Raw genomic sequence first — 16,583 nt, 5'->3', positions numbered from 1 at the left:
AGGGGAAGGGAGGGGAAGGGCTAAGCGAGGGGTGTGAACGGAAGTAGGAAATAAAGGCTCCAGCGCAGCGGTGTGGCGAGGGAGGGACGGAAGTGATGTTGCGTGGGGCGTGGCCACCACGCACAATGGGCCATGGAGTTCCCGTTCGATGTGGATGTGCTGCTCCCGGAGCGGATCACGGTGCTGGACCAGCACCTTCGGCCCCCAGCCCGCCGACCCGGAACCACAACGCCAGCCCGGTGACATCTCAAACCTGCCCCAAGGCCCTTCTCTTTCGGTTCCTTTAGAAACCTGGTCCAGGCACCACGCCCCCTTCTCTGATTAGTGATTGCTTCTTTTGATGTCCTGGCTCGCCCTGTTGGTGACCTTTGACCCTTGACTTAATGGGGTTGATACCGTCTTGGATCTCTGACTTTTTTCACCCATTTGCCAAATATGTGGTCCAAACCAAAAGATGTGGTTGATCCGCCCTTCCTGCTTCCCCACAATAACCTTGAGGGAGGAGGGAGTATACCACATTGAAAGGAGGTGTGGCAAAAGTTAAGTTTCAGAGAGATGGGGTGGGAAAACTGGAAGACTTCAAGATAAAGTCAGTATTAGTTGCTGAACTGGGTTGGGGTCGTCTTCCAGGTTCCCTGGGACTGATTGCTCAGAGCTTTCTCATTCAATGATTATCTGACTCTATGTCCTCTCCGTAGTGTTGATCTGCAGCAGCAAATTATGACCATTGTAGATGAACTGGGCAAGGCTTCAGCCAAGGTATTGGATAGTCTTTAGATGGAGTATAGGGGAGGCCTCTCTGGGGACACTAGATAAGGGAGGCCTGGATCCTTTGGAAGGGACTTGCAGAAAGTCTGTCTTCATCTCCCTGGCAGGCCCAGCATCTTCCTGCACCCATCACCAGTGCATCAAGGATGCAGAGTAACCGCCATGTTATGTATGTGCTCAAAGACACTTCAGCTCGACCGTGAGTGCCAAATGCTCTTCTGTCCTGTCCTTAATCCCTTCCTCCCCTAGCCTTTTTCTCTTTTTTTGACTCTACCCTTTTCAGATAGTTGATACTTGTTCCTTATTTTCCCCATCCTATAGGGCTGGAAAAGGAGCCATTATTGGCTTCCTCAAAGTTGGATACAAGAAACTCTTTGTACTGGTGAGTGTTATTGGAAGCTGAGAGTTTTAGATACTTTGATTCCTGAAAACAAAAGTGCTGGAGTGTGGGAGGTGGCAGCAATGGCTTGGATCTAAAAGGTATTTGTTGTTTTTTACCTCTTAGGATGATCGCGAGGCTCACAATGAAGTAGAACCACTTTGCATCCTGGACTTTTACATCCATGAGTCACTGCAGCGTCATGGCCATGGGCAAGAACTCTTCCAATATATGTTGCAGGTAACACTTATCTCTTCACCAGTGTGTCCAAAATGGAGAGCAAAGGCCCCTGTGCTCTGAGCCATTTCAGAGCCCCTGCCTTCCACCCTCTTGTCCCTGGACATGTCCCAGCATCCTCCTGTTCCCTTCCCAGGCTCCTGAGTTCTGTTGGCATGTTCTCCCCACACCTCTTACCCTGAGGCTTCTGTTCCCTGCAGAAGGAGCGAGTTGAACCACACCAACTGGCCATTGACCGACCCTCACAGAAGCTGCTGAAGTTCCTAAATAAACACTACAACCTGGAGACCACAGTCCCACAGGTTAGAGGTTTCAGAGGCTAGATCCCCACTACTAAGCATTCACATTGAATTTATTTATTATTTGGGGGCAAAGCGGTGGTACTCTCCAAGCACTCCTTATTCCTCATTATATAAGATTCATCTTATACAACTAAGCGATTTTTTTTACAGTGTCTCATTCTGCAGATATTTCACTCTCATCTATCTTGATTCTTCATTGTGGTGGTTTTGTGTACCTAATATATGTTCGTACTTCAAACATATCCGGCAGCTCATTTTCACCTCCTTATTTTTACACAGGCTATTACTTACTCAGTCAACATTTATTAAAGGCCAAGATTACTGTACATTCCCTGTCCTCAGGAACACTTGGTCTAAAATGGGAAAGGTGGTTGGTTTATAAATAAATACAATATAATGTTACTAAAGCTATCCATTCATTTAACATATTTATTGAGCATCTGGCACTGTTTTGGGCACTAATAATACTTTACTCAACAAAGCAGATAAAAGTCTCTGCCCTTGTAGAGCTTATATTGTAGTTGAGACAGACAAACATAATAAATAAGTATATACTATGGTTGATTATAAGTGCTTTGGAAAAATGAGAGCCAGTAAGAGGGCTTGGGAGTCCCACGGTGGGGATGGGAGTGTATGGGATTGCAAGTTTAAATGAGATAAGCAGGGAAGGCCTAACTGAGGAAGTGTCATTTGAGCAATAAGTTAAAGGTGGTAATCAAGTAATGTCTGGAGGAAGAGCATCCTAGACAGAATAACTAGTGCAAAGGCCATGAGGTAGAGTGCCTGGAAGAGTGAATTGGCTGGTGTGACTAGAGCGCTGTGAGTGACAGGAGTATGTTAGATGAGCTCAGGTGTAAATGGAGGAGGAAGGACATTTTGGGCTTTAAAAGTGATTTCAAAGGTTTTGGCTTTTACTCTAAGAAGAAAAGAGAGCCATCATAGGGATTTAGGTAGAGGAATGATATGATCTTACTTTTAACTAGATCATTTAAGGTATTACCAATAAACAGAAGGGGAGCAAGGGCAGAAGCAAGTAGACCAGTTAGGAAGCAACAATCCCAATGAAAAATTGTGGTGGCTCAGACCAAGATGGTAGCAGTAGAAATGGTTAAGGAGTGGTCAAATTTTAAATATTGTGAAGTTAAAGCAAATAAGATTTCCTGATAGATTCTCTGTGGAAGAGAGAGGGAAGGAGTTAAGGATGATGCCCAAGTTGTGCCTGAGAAGATGGAAGGATAGAGTTGCATTACCTGAGATGGTAGGTAGAGAAACTTTGGGGAGAAATCATAGGACCCCGTTTTGAATATGTTAATTGGAGATGTCTGTGATAAGTCCAGGTTGAATACAGTTGGGACTTTCCTTGGAGTTTACAGAAGATGTTTGGGTTGGAGAGTTTTCAGTATACATAGGGTATTGAAAGCAGTGAGACAGGATAAGATCACCAAAGAGTGATAGGGAAGTGGTCCACGAATTTGAGCCCTTGGACACTCTTTTAAGAAGTCAAGGAGAACAAACCAAGTGCTACCAAGGAGTAACTAGTGAGGTAGCTGAATACTTCTAAGTAAGGTGACTGGAAGGCCAATGAGGAAAGTGTTTCCAGGAGGAAAGAATGGCTTACTGAGTCAAATGCTGCTGATCAGTGAGATAAGAGGTTAGAGAAATGATTTAGCTGCCTGAGACCACAGTGATCCTGATGAACTATTTTGGTACAGTGGTGGAGGGAAGCCTGGATGGGGAGTGGATTTAGGAGATTGAGAAGCTAGGAACTGGAGACAGCAAGAATAAGCCACTCTCAGTCTACAGCCATGCCACCCCGAATAAGCCCGATCCCGTCTGATCTTGGAAGCTAAGCAGGGTCGGGCCTGGTTAGTACTTGGATGGGAGACCACCTAGGAAGATCAAGTGCTGTAGGCATTATAAAAAAAGAGAATAGGCCACTCTTTTAAATGCTGCTTTAAGGGAAACAGAAATAGAGTAAGAGCTGAAGAGGGAAATGTATCAAGAGGGGGTTGATTCTTTTCAGTTGGTAGAACTAACAGCATAAGAATGACTCAGTAGAGAGAAAATTTGACGATGTCAAATGTGGGGAGAATTACTAAAGCATTGTCATTGAATAGGTGGGAAAGTTTGGGTTGACAAGTTCACCTTGGATAGAAGCATGAACAGTTAATCTGTCGTAACATGATTTGATTGATATGCTTACAGATGAGGCATTAGGGACATAGTGGTGAGTGTGCCCTTGGAGATGAGATTGAGTAAGGAAAGGCTTGACTTTATGTTTAATCTTGAAAGGTCAGTGTTTGTCAGGGGTACAGAAGTGAGTGGGCTAAAGTGCTTTTCATGTAGAAGAACCAGCCTTAGCAAAGTCAGAGAGGTATTTAAATTACCTGTCATGGTACTGCAAGCAGTTTGGTGTGGCTGGAGTACTGGGCATGTACTTGCTGGAGGGAAGATGAGGATGGGTTGGTAGACATTACAGCAAGGTCAAGGCGGGAGATAGGCAGGTTCTACTTGGAGTGTCCTCCTATGTATATTTTTCCATTCAGAGGAAGCAGAGAGCAGTGGAAGAAGCACAGTATTTGGCATTAAACACATTACCCAGGTAATGTGTAAGACCAGAGCAGTATAGAATATAAATAATAATGGCTAATGTTTCATGAGCTCTGTATGATATCTACATGCATCATCTCATTTGATCCTTGTATATCTCTTTGAGGTAGGTTCAATTATTGACTACATTTTGGGTTTATACAGATTAGTGACTTGACCAAGTTCACACATCTAAAAAAGTGGTAGAGCTCAAATTTGAACCCGTAGCCTACTCTTAATGACTACACTGCATTCCTGATGTGCTGCAGCTAGAATCAAGAATCTGGAGCTTGAGGCCCAGCTCTGCCACTTGTAGCAACTTGGCTTTGGGCAAGCCAAGTCTCCAAGCCTTTTTTACTTTTTAAAGTAGTGACTCCAAGGATTGTTATGAAGGCCAAAGTGAATGTGATAATATAATGAAATCACTCTAAAATGATCAGTTACTAGCTATCAAAGTGGTACCCTGTCCTCCAGCCTGTCTTTCCTCAACAACCCCACCCATTTGAACCCTACTTAAATCTTAGTTTTTCTCAGTATTTGTATATTTAAACCATTGGCCTTATTAATGTGTTTTGTTTTGACAGTTTTGGATGCCTTCCCTGACATTTTGTACACTGTGTCTTCATTAGCCTGGTTCCTGGGAGAACCTAAAAGTAGGGTCTGTGTGTTTTGTCTTTAAGATAAAATCCACTATTTTAACTATTTAAATATATATAATTCAGTGGTTTTTAGCCTATTCATGAAGTTGTACAAGTACCACTACTGTCTAATTCCAGAAAATCACCCAAAAAGAAACCTGGTACATTAAGCAGTCACTCTCATTCCCCTGCCCCCCAACTCCTGTTAACCACTAATCTGCTGTATCTATAGAATTGCCTGTTCTGGACATTTTATACTAATGGAATTGTGCAACATATGGTTTTTATGTTTGGCTTTCACTTAGCATAATGTTTTCAGGGGGTTCATCTATGTTGTAGCATGTGTTAGTACTTTCATTCCTCCTTTTTATGGCTGAGTAATATTCCATTATATGGATCTATCATGTCTTGTTTATCCATTTATCACGGATTGATACTTGATTGTTTCTACTTTTTGTCCATTATGAATAATACTGCTCTGAATATTTGTGTAAAAGATTTTGTTTTCACTTGTATTTTCAGTTTCCTTGTGTATATACCTAAGAGTGGAATTGCTGATCATATGGCATTTCTGTGTTTAAGTTTTCGAAGAATCAACAAGCTGTTTTTCCAATGATTGCATTTTACATCAGCACCAGCAGTGGATGAATTTTTCAATTTCTCAACAGTCTCACCAATGTTTGTTATTTTCCTTATTTATTTATTTTTAAATAATCATCCTAGTGGGTAGGAAATGGTATCTGTGGCTTTGATTTGCATCTCCCTAATGACTAATAATTTTCAAGTATTTACTGGCCATTCGAGTATCTTCTTTAGAAAAATGTTAAAGTCGTGTTCTTTGTTCCTGAGTTGTAACAGTTCTTAAAGTAGTTGAGATATAACACCCTTATCAGATATATGATTTGCACATATTTTGTCCTTTTTTGTGGGCTTTTTCATTTTCTTGATAGTGTCTTTTGAAGCACAAAAGTTCTAACTTTTGATGAAGTACAATTTATCCATTTTTTTTGTTTCGTTGCTTGTGCTTTGGAGTTATATTTAAGAAATCATTGTCTAATCCAAAGTCATAAAGATTTTCCTCAATGTTTCCTTCTAAGAGTTTCATAGTTTTAGCTCTTCCATTTAGGTCTTTGATCCATTTTTAATTTTTTTTTTTTTTTGTCTGTCATGTGAGATAGAGGTCCAAATTCATTATCTTGTATGAGGATTGAATTTTCAGTTATCCAAGCATCATTTGTTGAAGAGACGATTCTTTCCTTATTGAATGTTCTTGGCACCCTTGTTGAAAATCGATTGATTTCTGGGCTCTATTCATTCCAAAGGTCTTTAACCTTAGGCCTCTACTACACTGTTTTTATTTTATTTATTTACTTATTTATTTTTATTAAAGTGGCTTGAAGTATTGAGATTAGGAAGTGTGAATTCTCCAATTTTGTTCTTTTTTAAGATTGTTTTGGCTATCCGAGGTCCTTTGCAATTACATAACTTTGACTGAGTCTGTCAAGAAGAACAGGAAAACTGGCTTTCGTTCCTCCCACTGTGGTTATTCTGGCACAGGGTTCTGTACCCAAGTATGTTCTGAGTGGCTGAATGGACAACTGTATTTTGCTTATTTTGTCTTATAGGTGAACAACTTTGTGATCTTTGAAGGCTTCTTTGCCCATCAACATCGTAAGTTTTCTCATCTTGTGTGTGTTGGTCAAATAGTTGGGGTAAGGGAAAGGGAAGAGGTGGATTCTTGGTCCCACTGGCCCCCCTCACTGAGGGGAACCACCGCTTCCTTCCTCACAGGGCCCCCTGCTCCCTCCCTGAGGGCAACTCGACACTCTCGTGCTGCTGTGATCGATCCTGCGCCCTCTGGTAAAGCTGCAGTGAATGGGTGGAACTGTAGAGCCATGATGGCTAGTAAAGTTAGAGGCCACAGAACACAATGTGAGCTGTGGGCAGTGTGGAAAAATTCTAAAGCAATTCAGAGTCATTACCCATTTGCTTTTGCCCTGATTGGAGTTCAGGGCATTTGAACTTGTCAAGACTTTTAACGAAGCAAGCTGACTAGAAGCCTGTTTGATGATTAATGTTGATGGAGTCTCTTGCTACTTCAGATCCATAAAAATAGGCGAGAGTCACTTTCCTTTGTAAACCCCTCAGGTTTCTGTCAGTCAGTGAGAGATAGGCAGGTATAGTCAGCCCTTTCATTTCCCGTTATATAATAGTAACATGAATGGCCCAAAGTTTAAATATTAGTTTTAGGTAATAATGCTCAGAATTTATAACATTTCCATCCAAATAATGAAATTGATCTAGAGAAACCAGACCTAGGAGATACTGAAATGCTGCTCAGGTTCCCTATTCCATCCTCATACACTTGTTCCCTCCCAGCCTGAGCCCTACTCTTTTCTCACTGCCTCTCAAATGTGGAAAAACACAGCTGTCTGCTGGCTGTGCAGTGCACATGAGGCCTCCTTTCCTGACCTGGCTATGTGACTATCTCTCACCTCCTCCGTGGCCAGGAAAGGGAGTAACCACCACCCAAAAAAGAGTCTGGTACGAGTTATTAGCTTCGATCAGTGTCCGGCGCTGAGAGGCAATTCATATTCGTGACAGTTGGTTTCCAGGGCTTCCTCCATCTAGCTCTTGCTTATGTACAGGATATGAGAGTGTGTGAGAGCCAGTAAGGATGGTGAGGACTCAGGACCATAGTATGAGAAACCCTGGATAAAGCTTATGTGGATTCACTGAGAAGTCTCTCATTTGCCACACATGATGGAGAACCTCTTGAGAGGGAAAGGGAGGGAGCAAGTAGAGAAGGGAAGGGACATTAGCTTCCTATTTACTCTGGCAACTTCTTTCCAGATATTTGTTTTCTCTTCATCTGTTTTTTTCCCCTAATACAATTTAAATCTTTTCCCGTCTTTGCACTGGAAGGAGAGGTTCTGCCCCACCCCATCCTCTCCTGACCTCTCCAAAGCAATTCTTGATTAACCAAGGGCTTTGTCCATCTTGTCTAGAGGGACCTGGGGTCCTCATTGGCCCGGCTGGGACCATTCCACTGCCCCAGAATCCCAGGGGGGCCTGACAGCACCCACTGACAGTAAGAGCTCACCTCCCTTGGCCACTCTTCTCCTTCACCTCCTAGACCCCAGAGTCTCCCCTTGGATCTTTCCCCCTAACTCTGCATTTGACCTACTCCTTCTGGCTCTCCTCAGAAATGCTCTAGCATTCCCCGTTCTGCCCCCAAATTCCCTTTTGGTGTGATGGTATTGTCACAGAGCTGCTTATGCGATAGAGCTGAACTCTTCTTCCCCATGAGGAACTGTGGTGTCAGGGAGTAGAGGTTTGGGGTTGTGGAGGTAGTGGCTGAGAGGAGGGGTGCAAAGTTGTGTCTCCTAATGCTTACCTTGCCTGTGTCTTCTCCACTGCCAGCCCCAGTGAGGAAGCTGCCACCCAAGAGAGCAGAGGGAGACATTAAGCCATACTCTTCTAGTGACCGAGAATGTAAGACTGGGATAGGGTGTCTGGGTTAGGGGGCCTTAACTCAAGGGAAGGATTCATTCTCTCTAAAGGCTCTGATTTCTCTCTTTTCTACCCTAATCTGCTGTCATGACTCTCTTCCCTCTCTCTGTCTTGCTTTTTATTCTCCCTCTCCCTAGTTCTGAAGGTAGCTATGGAGCCTCCTTGGCCCCTAAACAGGGCCCCTCGTCGAGCTACACCTCCAGTCCACCCACCCCCCCGCTCCAGCAGCCTGGGAAACTCACCGGAACGGGGTCCTCTCCGCCCCTTTGTGCCAGAGCAGGAGCTGCTGCGTTCCCTGCGTCTCTGCCCTCCACACTCTACTGCCCGCCTGCTGCTGGCTACCGACCCTGGGGGCAGCCCAACCCAGCGTCGCCGTACCAGGTAATAGGAGTTGGAGGGTTAGGGTGCCTCAAAACTGTCAGGGATTGTGTTAGAAATGGCAAAGGGCAATATGAATCCATCAGAGACGTGAAACAACCTTTAGAGAATATATTGGATAATACTTGTGGGAGTAATCTGGAAGTAAATGACAGGAGGGAGCAGAATAGGATTTTATATAGAGTCTAGGGACCCTAGTTTTACAGTGATTTTATATAGAGTCTAGGGACCCTAGTTTTACAGTGATCCATGGGTCGGGAGAACTGAGCCCCTGAGTTGAGGGAAATCTTGGTGTAATACTTGCTGGGAAGGAGGAATGTCTGACACAGTATGGGGAGCCACTGGCCCTATGTCAGTGCCTTGTTTGGCAGGGGCCGATCAAGCAGGCATAGAGTGGGCTTCTCCTGTATCTCTCCCTAGCTTTCTCTTCACCTCTGACTTCTCTTTTTCTCTCTTCCTCCCTTTTTCCCTTTCCCTATCTCCTGTCCCTAACATCCTTCCACAGCTCCCTTCCCCGCTCTGATGAGAGTCGATGCTGACAAACAGCTAACTCCTTCCCCTCCCTGGGAGACCTTGGGTGGGCAGAGACCCCTCTCCCCGAGAACCCCAGGCCCACTCTTCCATTGTATCCCCCAGGATCCAGTAGAACCTGGCAGAGCCCATAGGATTCCTTCTTTCCATTTCTTGGACAACTGAGTTGTCAGGGTCCCAGATGGCCTAATACTTTGTAGCTTTTCTTGCCAATAGAAGCACCCTTCCTCTTCTAACTTGGTCTCTGAACACTCACCCACAGACAGCCTGAATCCCTGTCAGATCCCTCATACTCTGGCTTGGTGTCAAGACTATAGAACACCATGGAAGGCAGACTCTGGCTTGGTGTCAAGACTATAGAACACCATGGAAGGTCTGAGGGCCTCCTTTTAAGGGAAACCTTTTAAGGAATCTTGTCCATGGAATAAATCCCATATTGACTCTACAGGGTCTCCTGGTACTAAGTAGCCCTAATACTACTATGTGCTACCTACCACACTTAAACCTTTCAGTCTGCCAACGCCAGCCAATGAGTTCTGCTTCAGATCAGTCCAGTTAGGTAGGACAGGGACTTACCATCTCCTTAAAGGGATCCATTCAGTATTGCCAAGCTCTTTATTACAACATGTTTTATATATATGTTAGGGAACCCCTGAGTTTATGTCTGCTTTCTGGCTCTCAAGACTCACCACACTTCTAAAGACACTACCACTTTCCCCAGACCCAGATTCTGTCAGGGAGTTTGTTTTTTGGCAGTAAATCCCAGAAAGCACCCTGGGGGCACTTTGAGCCTTGTTTCAGAAGGTAAGTCTGTTTCAAGGATCTGTTAGCTCCTGGAACCCCCTCTTGCATCCATCCCTCGCTGATAGCTAGATGCTGATATATTCCTGTCTTGTGAGATTGTCTTTAGTTAATGGGGGAGCTCTCCTCTGGCCTTCCTTTCTTCTTTCCTCCATAGCAAGAATTTTTCCCCTGCTCCATACCCAGGGTACCAAACATCATTCCCCGTCCCTACCCTCTGAATGTGGTAGATCAGGTACCCGCACTGTTTCCCCAAATCCTTGGGAGCAGGATCTCCCTTTCTCCCAACTCATTGCTCCTTTTTCTTCATGCTCTCAGTGTTGTCTAAATAAAGTGTGAATTTCTTTGTGCTTTTTAAATGGACATTTTCAATGAAAAAAAAAAAAAAAAAACCAACCCAAAAAATCAACTTAAGGTCTCAGCCTCGTTTGTGTTACTTCTTGTTTTCTTGGGATCTAGGGAACTCTGCCTCCTTCATCTTTCTGGCTGCTGAGATCTGCAGATCTCCCAGCAAGGGATCTGCCCATCCCCATCTTCATTGCTGGATCTTCTCCTGTGGATTCTGTCTACTCTCATGTAGTTGCTGGATCCCTCTCTATGTAGGTTTCTATAACTACTTCCCTGATTCCCGCCAAAAACCTCTGGCTCTCCCCAGTGACTTTTTTTTTTTTAGACAAGGCAATCTTTGGTTGACCTCACAGATTGCAAAGACCCTGACACCTTACAATCCCTTTTTTTTTATTTTATTTATTTTTTACACCTACAGCACCTGACCTTTCTAGGTGGTCTCCCATCCAAGTACTAACCAGTCCTGACCCTGCTTAGCTTCTGAGATCAGAAGGGATTGGGCTTGTCCCCAGTGACTTCTACCCTTTATCCCAGGCCAGCCCTTGCTGAGATGTCAAGATTTACCAACATCCCTGGGATCCAATAATTGCATCCTGATAACAATCTACTGTTCCCTGGATTCCTCTCCCCAAATTTCCTGCCTTTCCCACAACTAAACCGTTGGACCTCTCGACAATCCCTTACCTCTGTTGAGTGTCCAACAGTCTGTCACCTCTTCAAAGGCTCCCTTCCTTTTCCTCCTAAATTTAGCTTTGCCCCTCCCTATAATTAAGGCAACCATGGTTTCCAAACCAAACATCAGGGCACCTGGTCCAACAAACTCATTTTGCCTATATGTGGGTCTTTATGAGATGATTTTCATCATATTTAGCCTTTTAACATATCCTAATTAGAAATAATAAAGCAACAAATCGGGATTGCTCTAGAAAATCTTTGGAGATATAAAATGAGCTCCCTCCCCTTTTCCGGGGTGCAGCTTAAATTAAAACCCCATTGGAAGGATAATTACCTCTCTGTTCCTGTGCTATTCCTTTACCTCTCCTCTGATTCCTCCATACCACTCATCTTTCATCCTGTAGCCTCTTCCCCATCATCTCCCATTTCTTCTACAGGGGGACTCCCCCAGGACTGGTAGCCCAAAGCTGCTGCTACAGCCGCCATGGGGGGTTGAATTCCTCATCCCCCAATACAGGTAAGTATTCATTTCTCCTTACCCTCAAATCAAGTACACCATATTCACTACCTACTTCACCTTTCCCAAGCACATGCCTGGTATTTTCCACAGGCAACCAAGAATGGAAGCAGGGGGAACAGGAAACAGAGAATAGGTGAGGCCTAAGCCCTTCCACCACTCTGTCTCCTTTCCTATCATCACTCTCAGTTCCTTCCTTTGAAATCTTACTCTCCAAAGTGGACTCCAGCTTCTTTCCCAAATCCTTGTACCTAACATCCTACAAGCCTCTTTCCCAATAGGTTCAACTCTGGTACTTCGCTTTGGCACTGTCTGAGGGGTTTCAAATTTGAACATAGCACCAATGGTTCCAGTCTCATTACCCCATCATGTGTCCTCTGCACAAAAGCCATATAGACCCTGAAGAGCCTGATCTTCACTTCAGTACCTCTATAACCCACTCTCCATCTCCCTACTTCCCAGGTCTGCCAGTGAGCAGCAGGTCTTGTCACAGGATGGGTATGGGGAGGAACCCATACATACAGTTCCTCCACAGGCCCAAGCCCCACCAACCCAGTACTGGACAATGGCTGGGGACACATTCAACGCCAGGTTCATTCGAAACTTGCAGGAACGTCGCAGCACCAGGCCATGGTGACCGTAGCTCCCTGTCTCACCCTCAAAGTATTATTTCTCACTACAGGAGATGACTAAAGCCTGCCCTCTTAATAGATATATTCATTCATTCATTCATTGAACAGGCTTATCAGTGCCAAATCATTTGTACCTTATTTTTAAACAGAACAATAAAGTATTTATTTTTATCAAGAGAGCTACTGAAAAATTTGTTATTTCACGTCGCCTCATTGCACCCATTTCAGCCTCATCCTCGCACAGCTTTTTGCGCAAGCGCTCCAAGTGCGGGAGCATTACTCGGGGCGTGCTAATTTACTGCGCAAGCGCTGTAAGGCAACCCCCATCCCGAGCGCAGGCGTACTTAACTGCAGATCCGGCTCACTGCCAGTCTGGAACCCGCCCGAGTGCGCAAGCGCGCAACATCTCTGTTTCCCTCCCCTTTGCCCCTCACCCTTCCCCCCCCTTTTTCCCCTTCAAGAAGCCGGCTCCGGGGCGCGCTCACCCCGTGAGGAGGCCGAAGGCCGCAACCGGGAGGCGCTGTCTTTACTCCCGGAAGATCATGTACCAGCCCAGCAGGGGGGCGGCCCGGCATCTCGGCCCCTGCCTCCGCGCCTACCAGGCTCGCCCCCAGGTGAGAGCAGAGTGGAGAAGGAAAGGAGGCGAGGGGGCGGGGAGAGACCCTCTTCGGGGCCGGCGCATGGGGCGGAGCGCGCGCCCCCGTTCCGCGCAGGCGCGGTGACGTCCTACCGCCTTTTTATACCTGTTCCGGGCGGCTCCCGGAGGGGCCCGTGGTCGCGGGAACCGAGGAGACGGCGGGGCCAGCTGTGGCGCGCACGGGATGTCGTTTCTCCCGGCTTTGGGGTGGGCAGGCGGGATTGAAGGTCGGGCATCTGGGTGCATCTGCACATCGCCCGCGTCTCTGCGGTTACCTGTGTCTAGAGGTGATTTGAAGGGCAGGGGGCGGAGAGATTCTCAACCCGGCCGCGGCGCCACCCCGGAGTTCTGGTCCCCGCCAGACAGAGCTGTGGGCGCGCTCTGCAGCCTGCGCATGGTGCGCTAGGGTAGCGGTACCGGCAGGAAGGCCGGCCGGGGTGGATCTGGCTCCGGCCCCTGCGCCCAGGCGGGCAAGATGGCCACGCCCCCGGCGGATCGGCGCCTCGGGGACACGGTCGGGGATAGAGGTACCCGCACGGCCCGCTTGCCTTCCCAGGAATGACACCCCTGACGGTTCCTGAGGAAGCCGAGGGACTCGTGTCAAGCCTGACTTTGGCTGACCTCTTCACCGCAATTTCAAAGTTGGTAAACGAGGGGGAGTGAAGCCCAGCCTTTTAACAGTCTCCTGAGCTTGTTTGTGTCATTAGTGGGGCCCAAAATGATAATAACGTATGTTCGTTTACTACTTTATAGGTCGCAAGGTTTTATTTACATTATTTATAATCTTCATGATAACTCGATGTGGCTCCATCATCCTCGTTTGTAAGAGGACATTTATAGGAAACAGGCATAGAGAATGAGGGTGCCTAAGGGCACACGATAGAATTGGTACTCAAGAAATGTATCCTATTAAGTTGGGTGTTTTTTTCTCTATACAACACGTACCTTACGCACTTAATTATGGAGTTATGTTACAGGTCACATCATTTCATCCACAGTGCAATAAAACTTGTTATTCATTTGTTGATTCTTCAAACATGTATATTTGATCTTTGCTATAAGAGGGGTGGAACTGCCCTCATATAGTATTGGAATCTTAAAACAGATATAAAGGTATTTGCTAATGTTTTGGGGAGGTTCTTGTCATAGGAAGCTGTTTTCTGCTGGAGATGGAGATCAATCCATCCCATTTTCCATCTCTTCTGTCAGGAAAAGCAGGTGGGATTGGAAGCATGTTAATGGGCAGAGTTTGGATGACGGGGCATTAGGCAGCCGGATTCTTACCTTTTTCTTTTTTCTTTCTGTTCCTCCTCCTCAGGACCAACTTTCTCCATGGGCTCTGCCATTCCCACCCCTATGGCCCCACTCCACGACTACCACTTCTCCATCTTCTCCTCTTTTCTGGTCTCCCCCACCCGTTCACCCTCCCACCTGGCTGCTTCCCAGAGCTCCCCCACTACCTCTCCTCCCTCAGGTCCAGGCCCTCAGTTCACTATGGGTGGTGGTCCCTCCAGGCAAGGGGGAGGAGGGACTCGGACCTGAGTTGCATAGTGGCTGCCTGGACGGACTTAGGAGCCTGTTTGAGGGACCTCCTTGCCCCTCTCCTGGGGCACTGATACCTTTTCAAGCCCCTGAGACTGCTCGCCCTTCCCCTGCTAGTCCATCAGGAGATCCAAGTATGGAGGAGCACCTGGCTGTCATGTATGAGAGACTAAGACAAGAGGTAAGTCAGTTCAAAAGTGACCTTTATCCACAATGGGTAGGAATGTAGGTAATACTTGGAAACAGAGGGTCAGTCAACTGGATTCTTTCTCGGAGAACCACAAGGCAAGCATAGAAATATTTTACAAACATTTCCCAAAGAAAAGATTCTCCTCAGTTTGGAGTAAGGGAAGTTAAGCATGGGTCCGTCCTTACTTCTCTTACCGGTAAAGCTCTTCTTTGTCACGCTTATAGAAACGCAGAAAGAGCATGTGGATAGGAAGCCCCAAAAGGCACAAAAATGACCTTTCACTCAGAGAGGAATAAGGAGGCACTAAAAATAGAAAACAGAAATAGGATCATCTTTTCTTTCCCACTGAGCTGATGCCTTCTTCTTCCATCTAGCTTCCCAATCTTTTCCTTCACTCCCATGACTACACTCTCTACTCATCGGATGTGGAATTCATCAATGAGATTCTGAACATACGTACCAAGTGAGAATCCAGGCACGGGTAGGACCTTGGGGAGGAAAAGGACCCAGTGTTATATACGTGATCCTTTTTACTTACCAGAGAAGATCATGCGCTTCTTCTGTACAATTGTTACCCATTCCTCAGACAGAGACCAGTTTGGTTTTCTAATTTGCCGTCATGAGATTTCTTTCCCATCCTTTCTTCACAGGGGCCGGACATGGTATATTCTGTCACTGACCCTCTGCCGCTTCCTGGCCTGGAACTATTTTGCACAACTTCGGTTGGAAGTTCTACAGCTGACTCGCCACCCCGAGAACTGGACTCTGCAAGCCCGCTGGCGGCTCGTGGGGCTTCCTATCCACATGCTCTTTCTGCGTTTCTATAAGCGTGACAAAGAAGAGCTTTACCGGTAAGAGAAGTGAGGGAGGACCCATGCTGCAATCAGTTTCCTAATTATACTTTTAGGATTGATGGTCTCGTCTCCTAGTCCTTCATGACTTGACCTCAGGCTCCTTGAGAGCAAGATCTTGTTTTAATCTACTTCAGTGTAACAAAAATAGGGACTTTGAGTTTATTAGGAAACATCTGACCTCAGCTGCTTCATGTATATTCCCTGGGACATAGTTGGTATTCAAATACTTACTGAACAAATGAAAATTCCTGTCTCATAAGTTGAGCCTCACAACCTTAGGTAAAGGACCTGGTAAATTTCTGACAGAGTAGAATTCCAAGAAATTCTTAGGCTTGCCCCAAACCAGTGGTTCACTTTGCTGCACAGTGGAATCATCTAAAGATCTTTTAAAAATATTGGTGCCAGACATGCTGATTTAATTGAGAAAGGGTGCAACCTGGATATTAGGGTTTTTCAGAGTTCTTCCAAGTGATCTCATATGTAGCAAAGATAAAGAACTACTAGTTTAAACAAATGCCCAAACGTAAACTTTGATGAGAACAGTCACCTCCCTCAGTAAGCCTTTCTCTTCTTTCACCAGGACCTATGATGCCTATTCTACCTTCTACCTGAATTCCAATGGCCTCATTTGTCGCCATCGCCTAGACAAAGTGAGTTCTAGGGCTACAAAATGAGTCCTAGGGGTGAAGGGGTAGCACATCCTACTACCTGGCATTAACCTTTCTCTTTGCAGCTGATGCCTTCACACTCACCCCCAACGCCTGTGAAGAAGCTGCTTGTGGGAGCCCTGGTGACTCTGGGATTGTCAGAACCAGAACCCAACTTACACCTGTGTCCCAAGGCCTGATCTCAGAACTGGGGTAGGGGCAGCACTGAAGACTTTGCTACGCACAAGAGGAGGAGGTGGGTGGAGGTAGCCAAGACTCTCAAGGGCCAGCTTCCTCCCCTCTTCTCTCTCCTTCCTTCCTTTCCATCTCATGCTGTGTAAAGCTGCTGTGTAATTTAACATGTAAATAATAAAGTCAAAATGAAAATATGAGATCAAATTTCCA

At 45.8% G+C, this 16,583-nt stretch overlaps 2 protein-coding genes and 1 pseudogene across 13 annotated transcripts; all 3 read left to right on the top strand.

The window, feature by feature from the left end:
- Positions 1 to 89: 89 nt before the first annotated feature.
- On the top strand, positions 90 to 12,487 carry ATAT1 (alpha tubulin acetyltransferase 1). Of its 9 annotated transcripts, none has more exons than XM_011383965.2 (13): positions 91 to 239; positions 699 to 759; positions 876 to 967; positions 1,090 to 1,150; positions 1,274 to 1,387; positions 1,585 to 1,686; positions 6,539 to 6,584; positions 6,705 to 6,773; positions 8,337 to 8,408; positions 8,564 to 8,807; positions 11,597 to 11,676; positions 11,770 to 11,812; positions 12,139 to 12,487. In XM_011383965.2, exons 1-13 carry the CDS (start codon positions 133 to 135, stop codon positions 12,311 to 12,313), a joined length of 1,266 nt encoding a protein of 421 aa, XP_011382267.1. In that variant the 5' UTR covers positions 91 to 132; the 3' UTR covers positions 12,314 to 12,487. The 9 variants fall into 9 exon arrangements, with proteins under 9 accessions (XP_023381122.1, XP_011382267.1, XP_023381123.1 ...); XM_023525355.1 differs by having other exon boundaries at positions 11,747 to 11,812; XM_011383968.2 differs by lacking the exon at positions 91 to 239 and adding an exon at positions 246 to 528.
- On the top strand, positions 3,482 to 3,600 carry LOC111733363 (annotated as a pseudogene).
- Positions 12,488 to 12,497: 10 nt separating the features above from the next.
- CUNH6orf136 (chromosome unknown C6orf136 homolog) lies at positions 12,498 to 16,577 on the top strand. Of its 4 annotated transcripts, none has more exons than XM_011383962.2 (7): positions 12,498 to 12,922; positions 13,502 to 13,590; positions 14,264 to 14,668; positions 15,052 to 15,140; positions 15,328 to 15,528; positions 16,112 to 16,181; positions 16,265 to 16,577. In XM_011383962.2, the coding sequence occupies exons 2-7, from the start codon at positions 13,504 to 13,506 to the stop codon at positions 16,376 to 16,378; spliced, it is 966 nt and encodes a 321-aa protein (XP_011382264.1). In that variant the 5' UTR covers positions 12,498 to 12,922; positions 13,502 to 13,503; the 3' UTR covers positions 16,379 to 16,577. The 4 variants fall into 4 exon arrangements, with proteins under 4 accessions (XP_011382264.1, XP_011382265.1, XP_011382261.1 ...); XM_011383959.2 differs by lacking the exon at positions 12,498 to 12,922 and adding an exon at positions 13,020 to 13,232; XM_011383964.2 differs by lacking the exon at positions 12,498 to 12,922 and adding an exon at positions 13,024 to 13,232 and having other exon boundaries at positions 13,502 to 13,586; positions 14,605 to 14,668.
- The last annotated feature ends 6 nt before the right edge of the window (positions 16,578 to 16,583 follow it).

Source organism: Pteropus vampyrus, unplaced genomic scaffold (genome assembly GCF_000151845.1).
Source record: "Pteropus vampyrus isolate Shadow unplaced genomic scaffold, Pvam_2.0 Scaffold553, whole genome shotgun sequence".
Classification (NCBI taxonomy): Eukaryota; Metazoa; Chordata; class Mammalia; order Chiroptera; family Pteropodidae; genus Pteropus; species Pteropus vampyrus.
This window is presented reverse-complemented; position numbering and strand designations above follow the sequence as displayed.

Excerpts from the sequence above, each read along its gene's own strand:
- ATAT1 (XM_023525354.1), top strand. The coding sequence starts at position 133 with ATGGAGTTCCCGTTCGATGTGGATGTGCTGCTCCCGGAGCGGATCACG. Across the intron at positions 760-875 it reads TGGGCAAGGCTTCAGCCAAG|GCCCAGCATCTTCCTGCACC; the intron begins GTATTGGATAGT and ends TCTCCCTGGCAG. Across the intron at positions 8,409-8,563 it reads CTCTTCTAGTGACCGAGAAT|TTCTGAAGGTAGCTATGGAG; the intron begins GTAAGACTGGGA and ends CCCTCTCCCTAG.
- CUNH6orf136 (XM_011383959.2), top strand. The coding sequence starts at position 13,130 with ATGTCGTTTCTCCCGGCTTTGGGGTGGGCAGGCGGGATTGAAGGTCGG. Across the intron at positions 15,141-15,327 it reads ATTCTGAACATACGTACCAA|GGGCCGGACATGGTATATTC; the intron begins GTGAGAATCCAG and ends CTTTCTTCACAG. Across the intron at positions 16,182-16,264 it reads GTCGCCATCGCCTAGACAAA|CTGATGCCTTCACACTCACC; the intron begins GTGAGTTCTAGG and ends TTCTCTTTGCAG.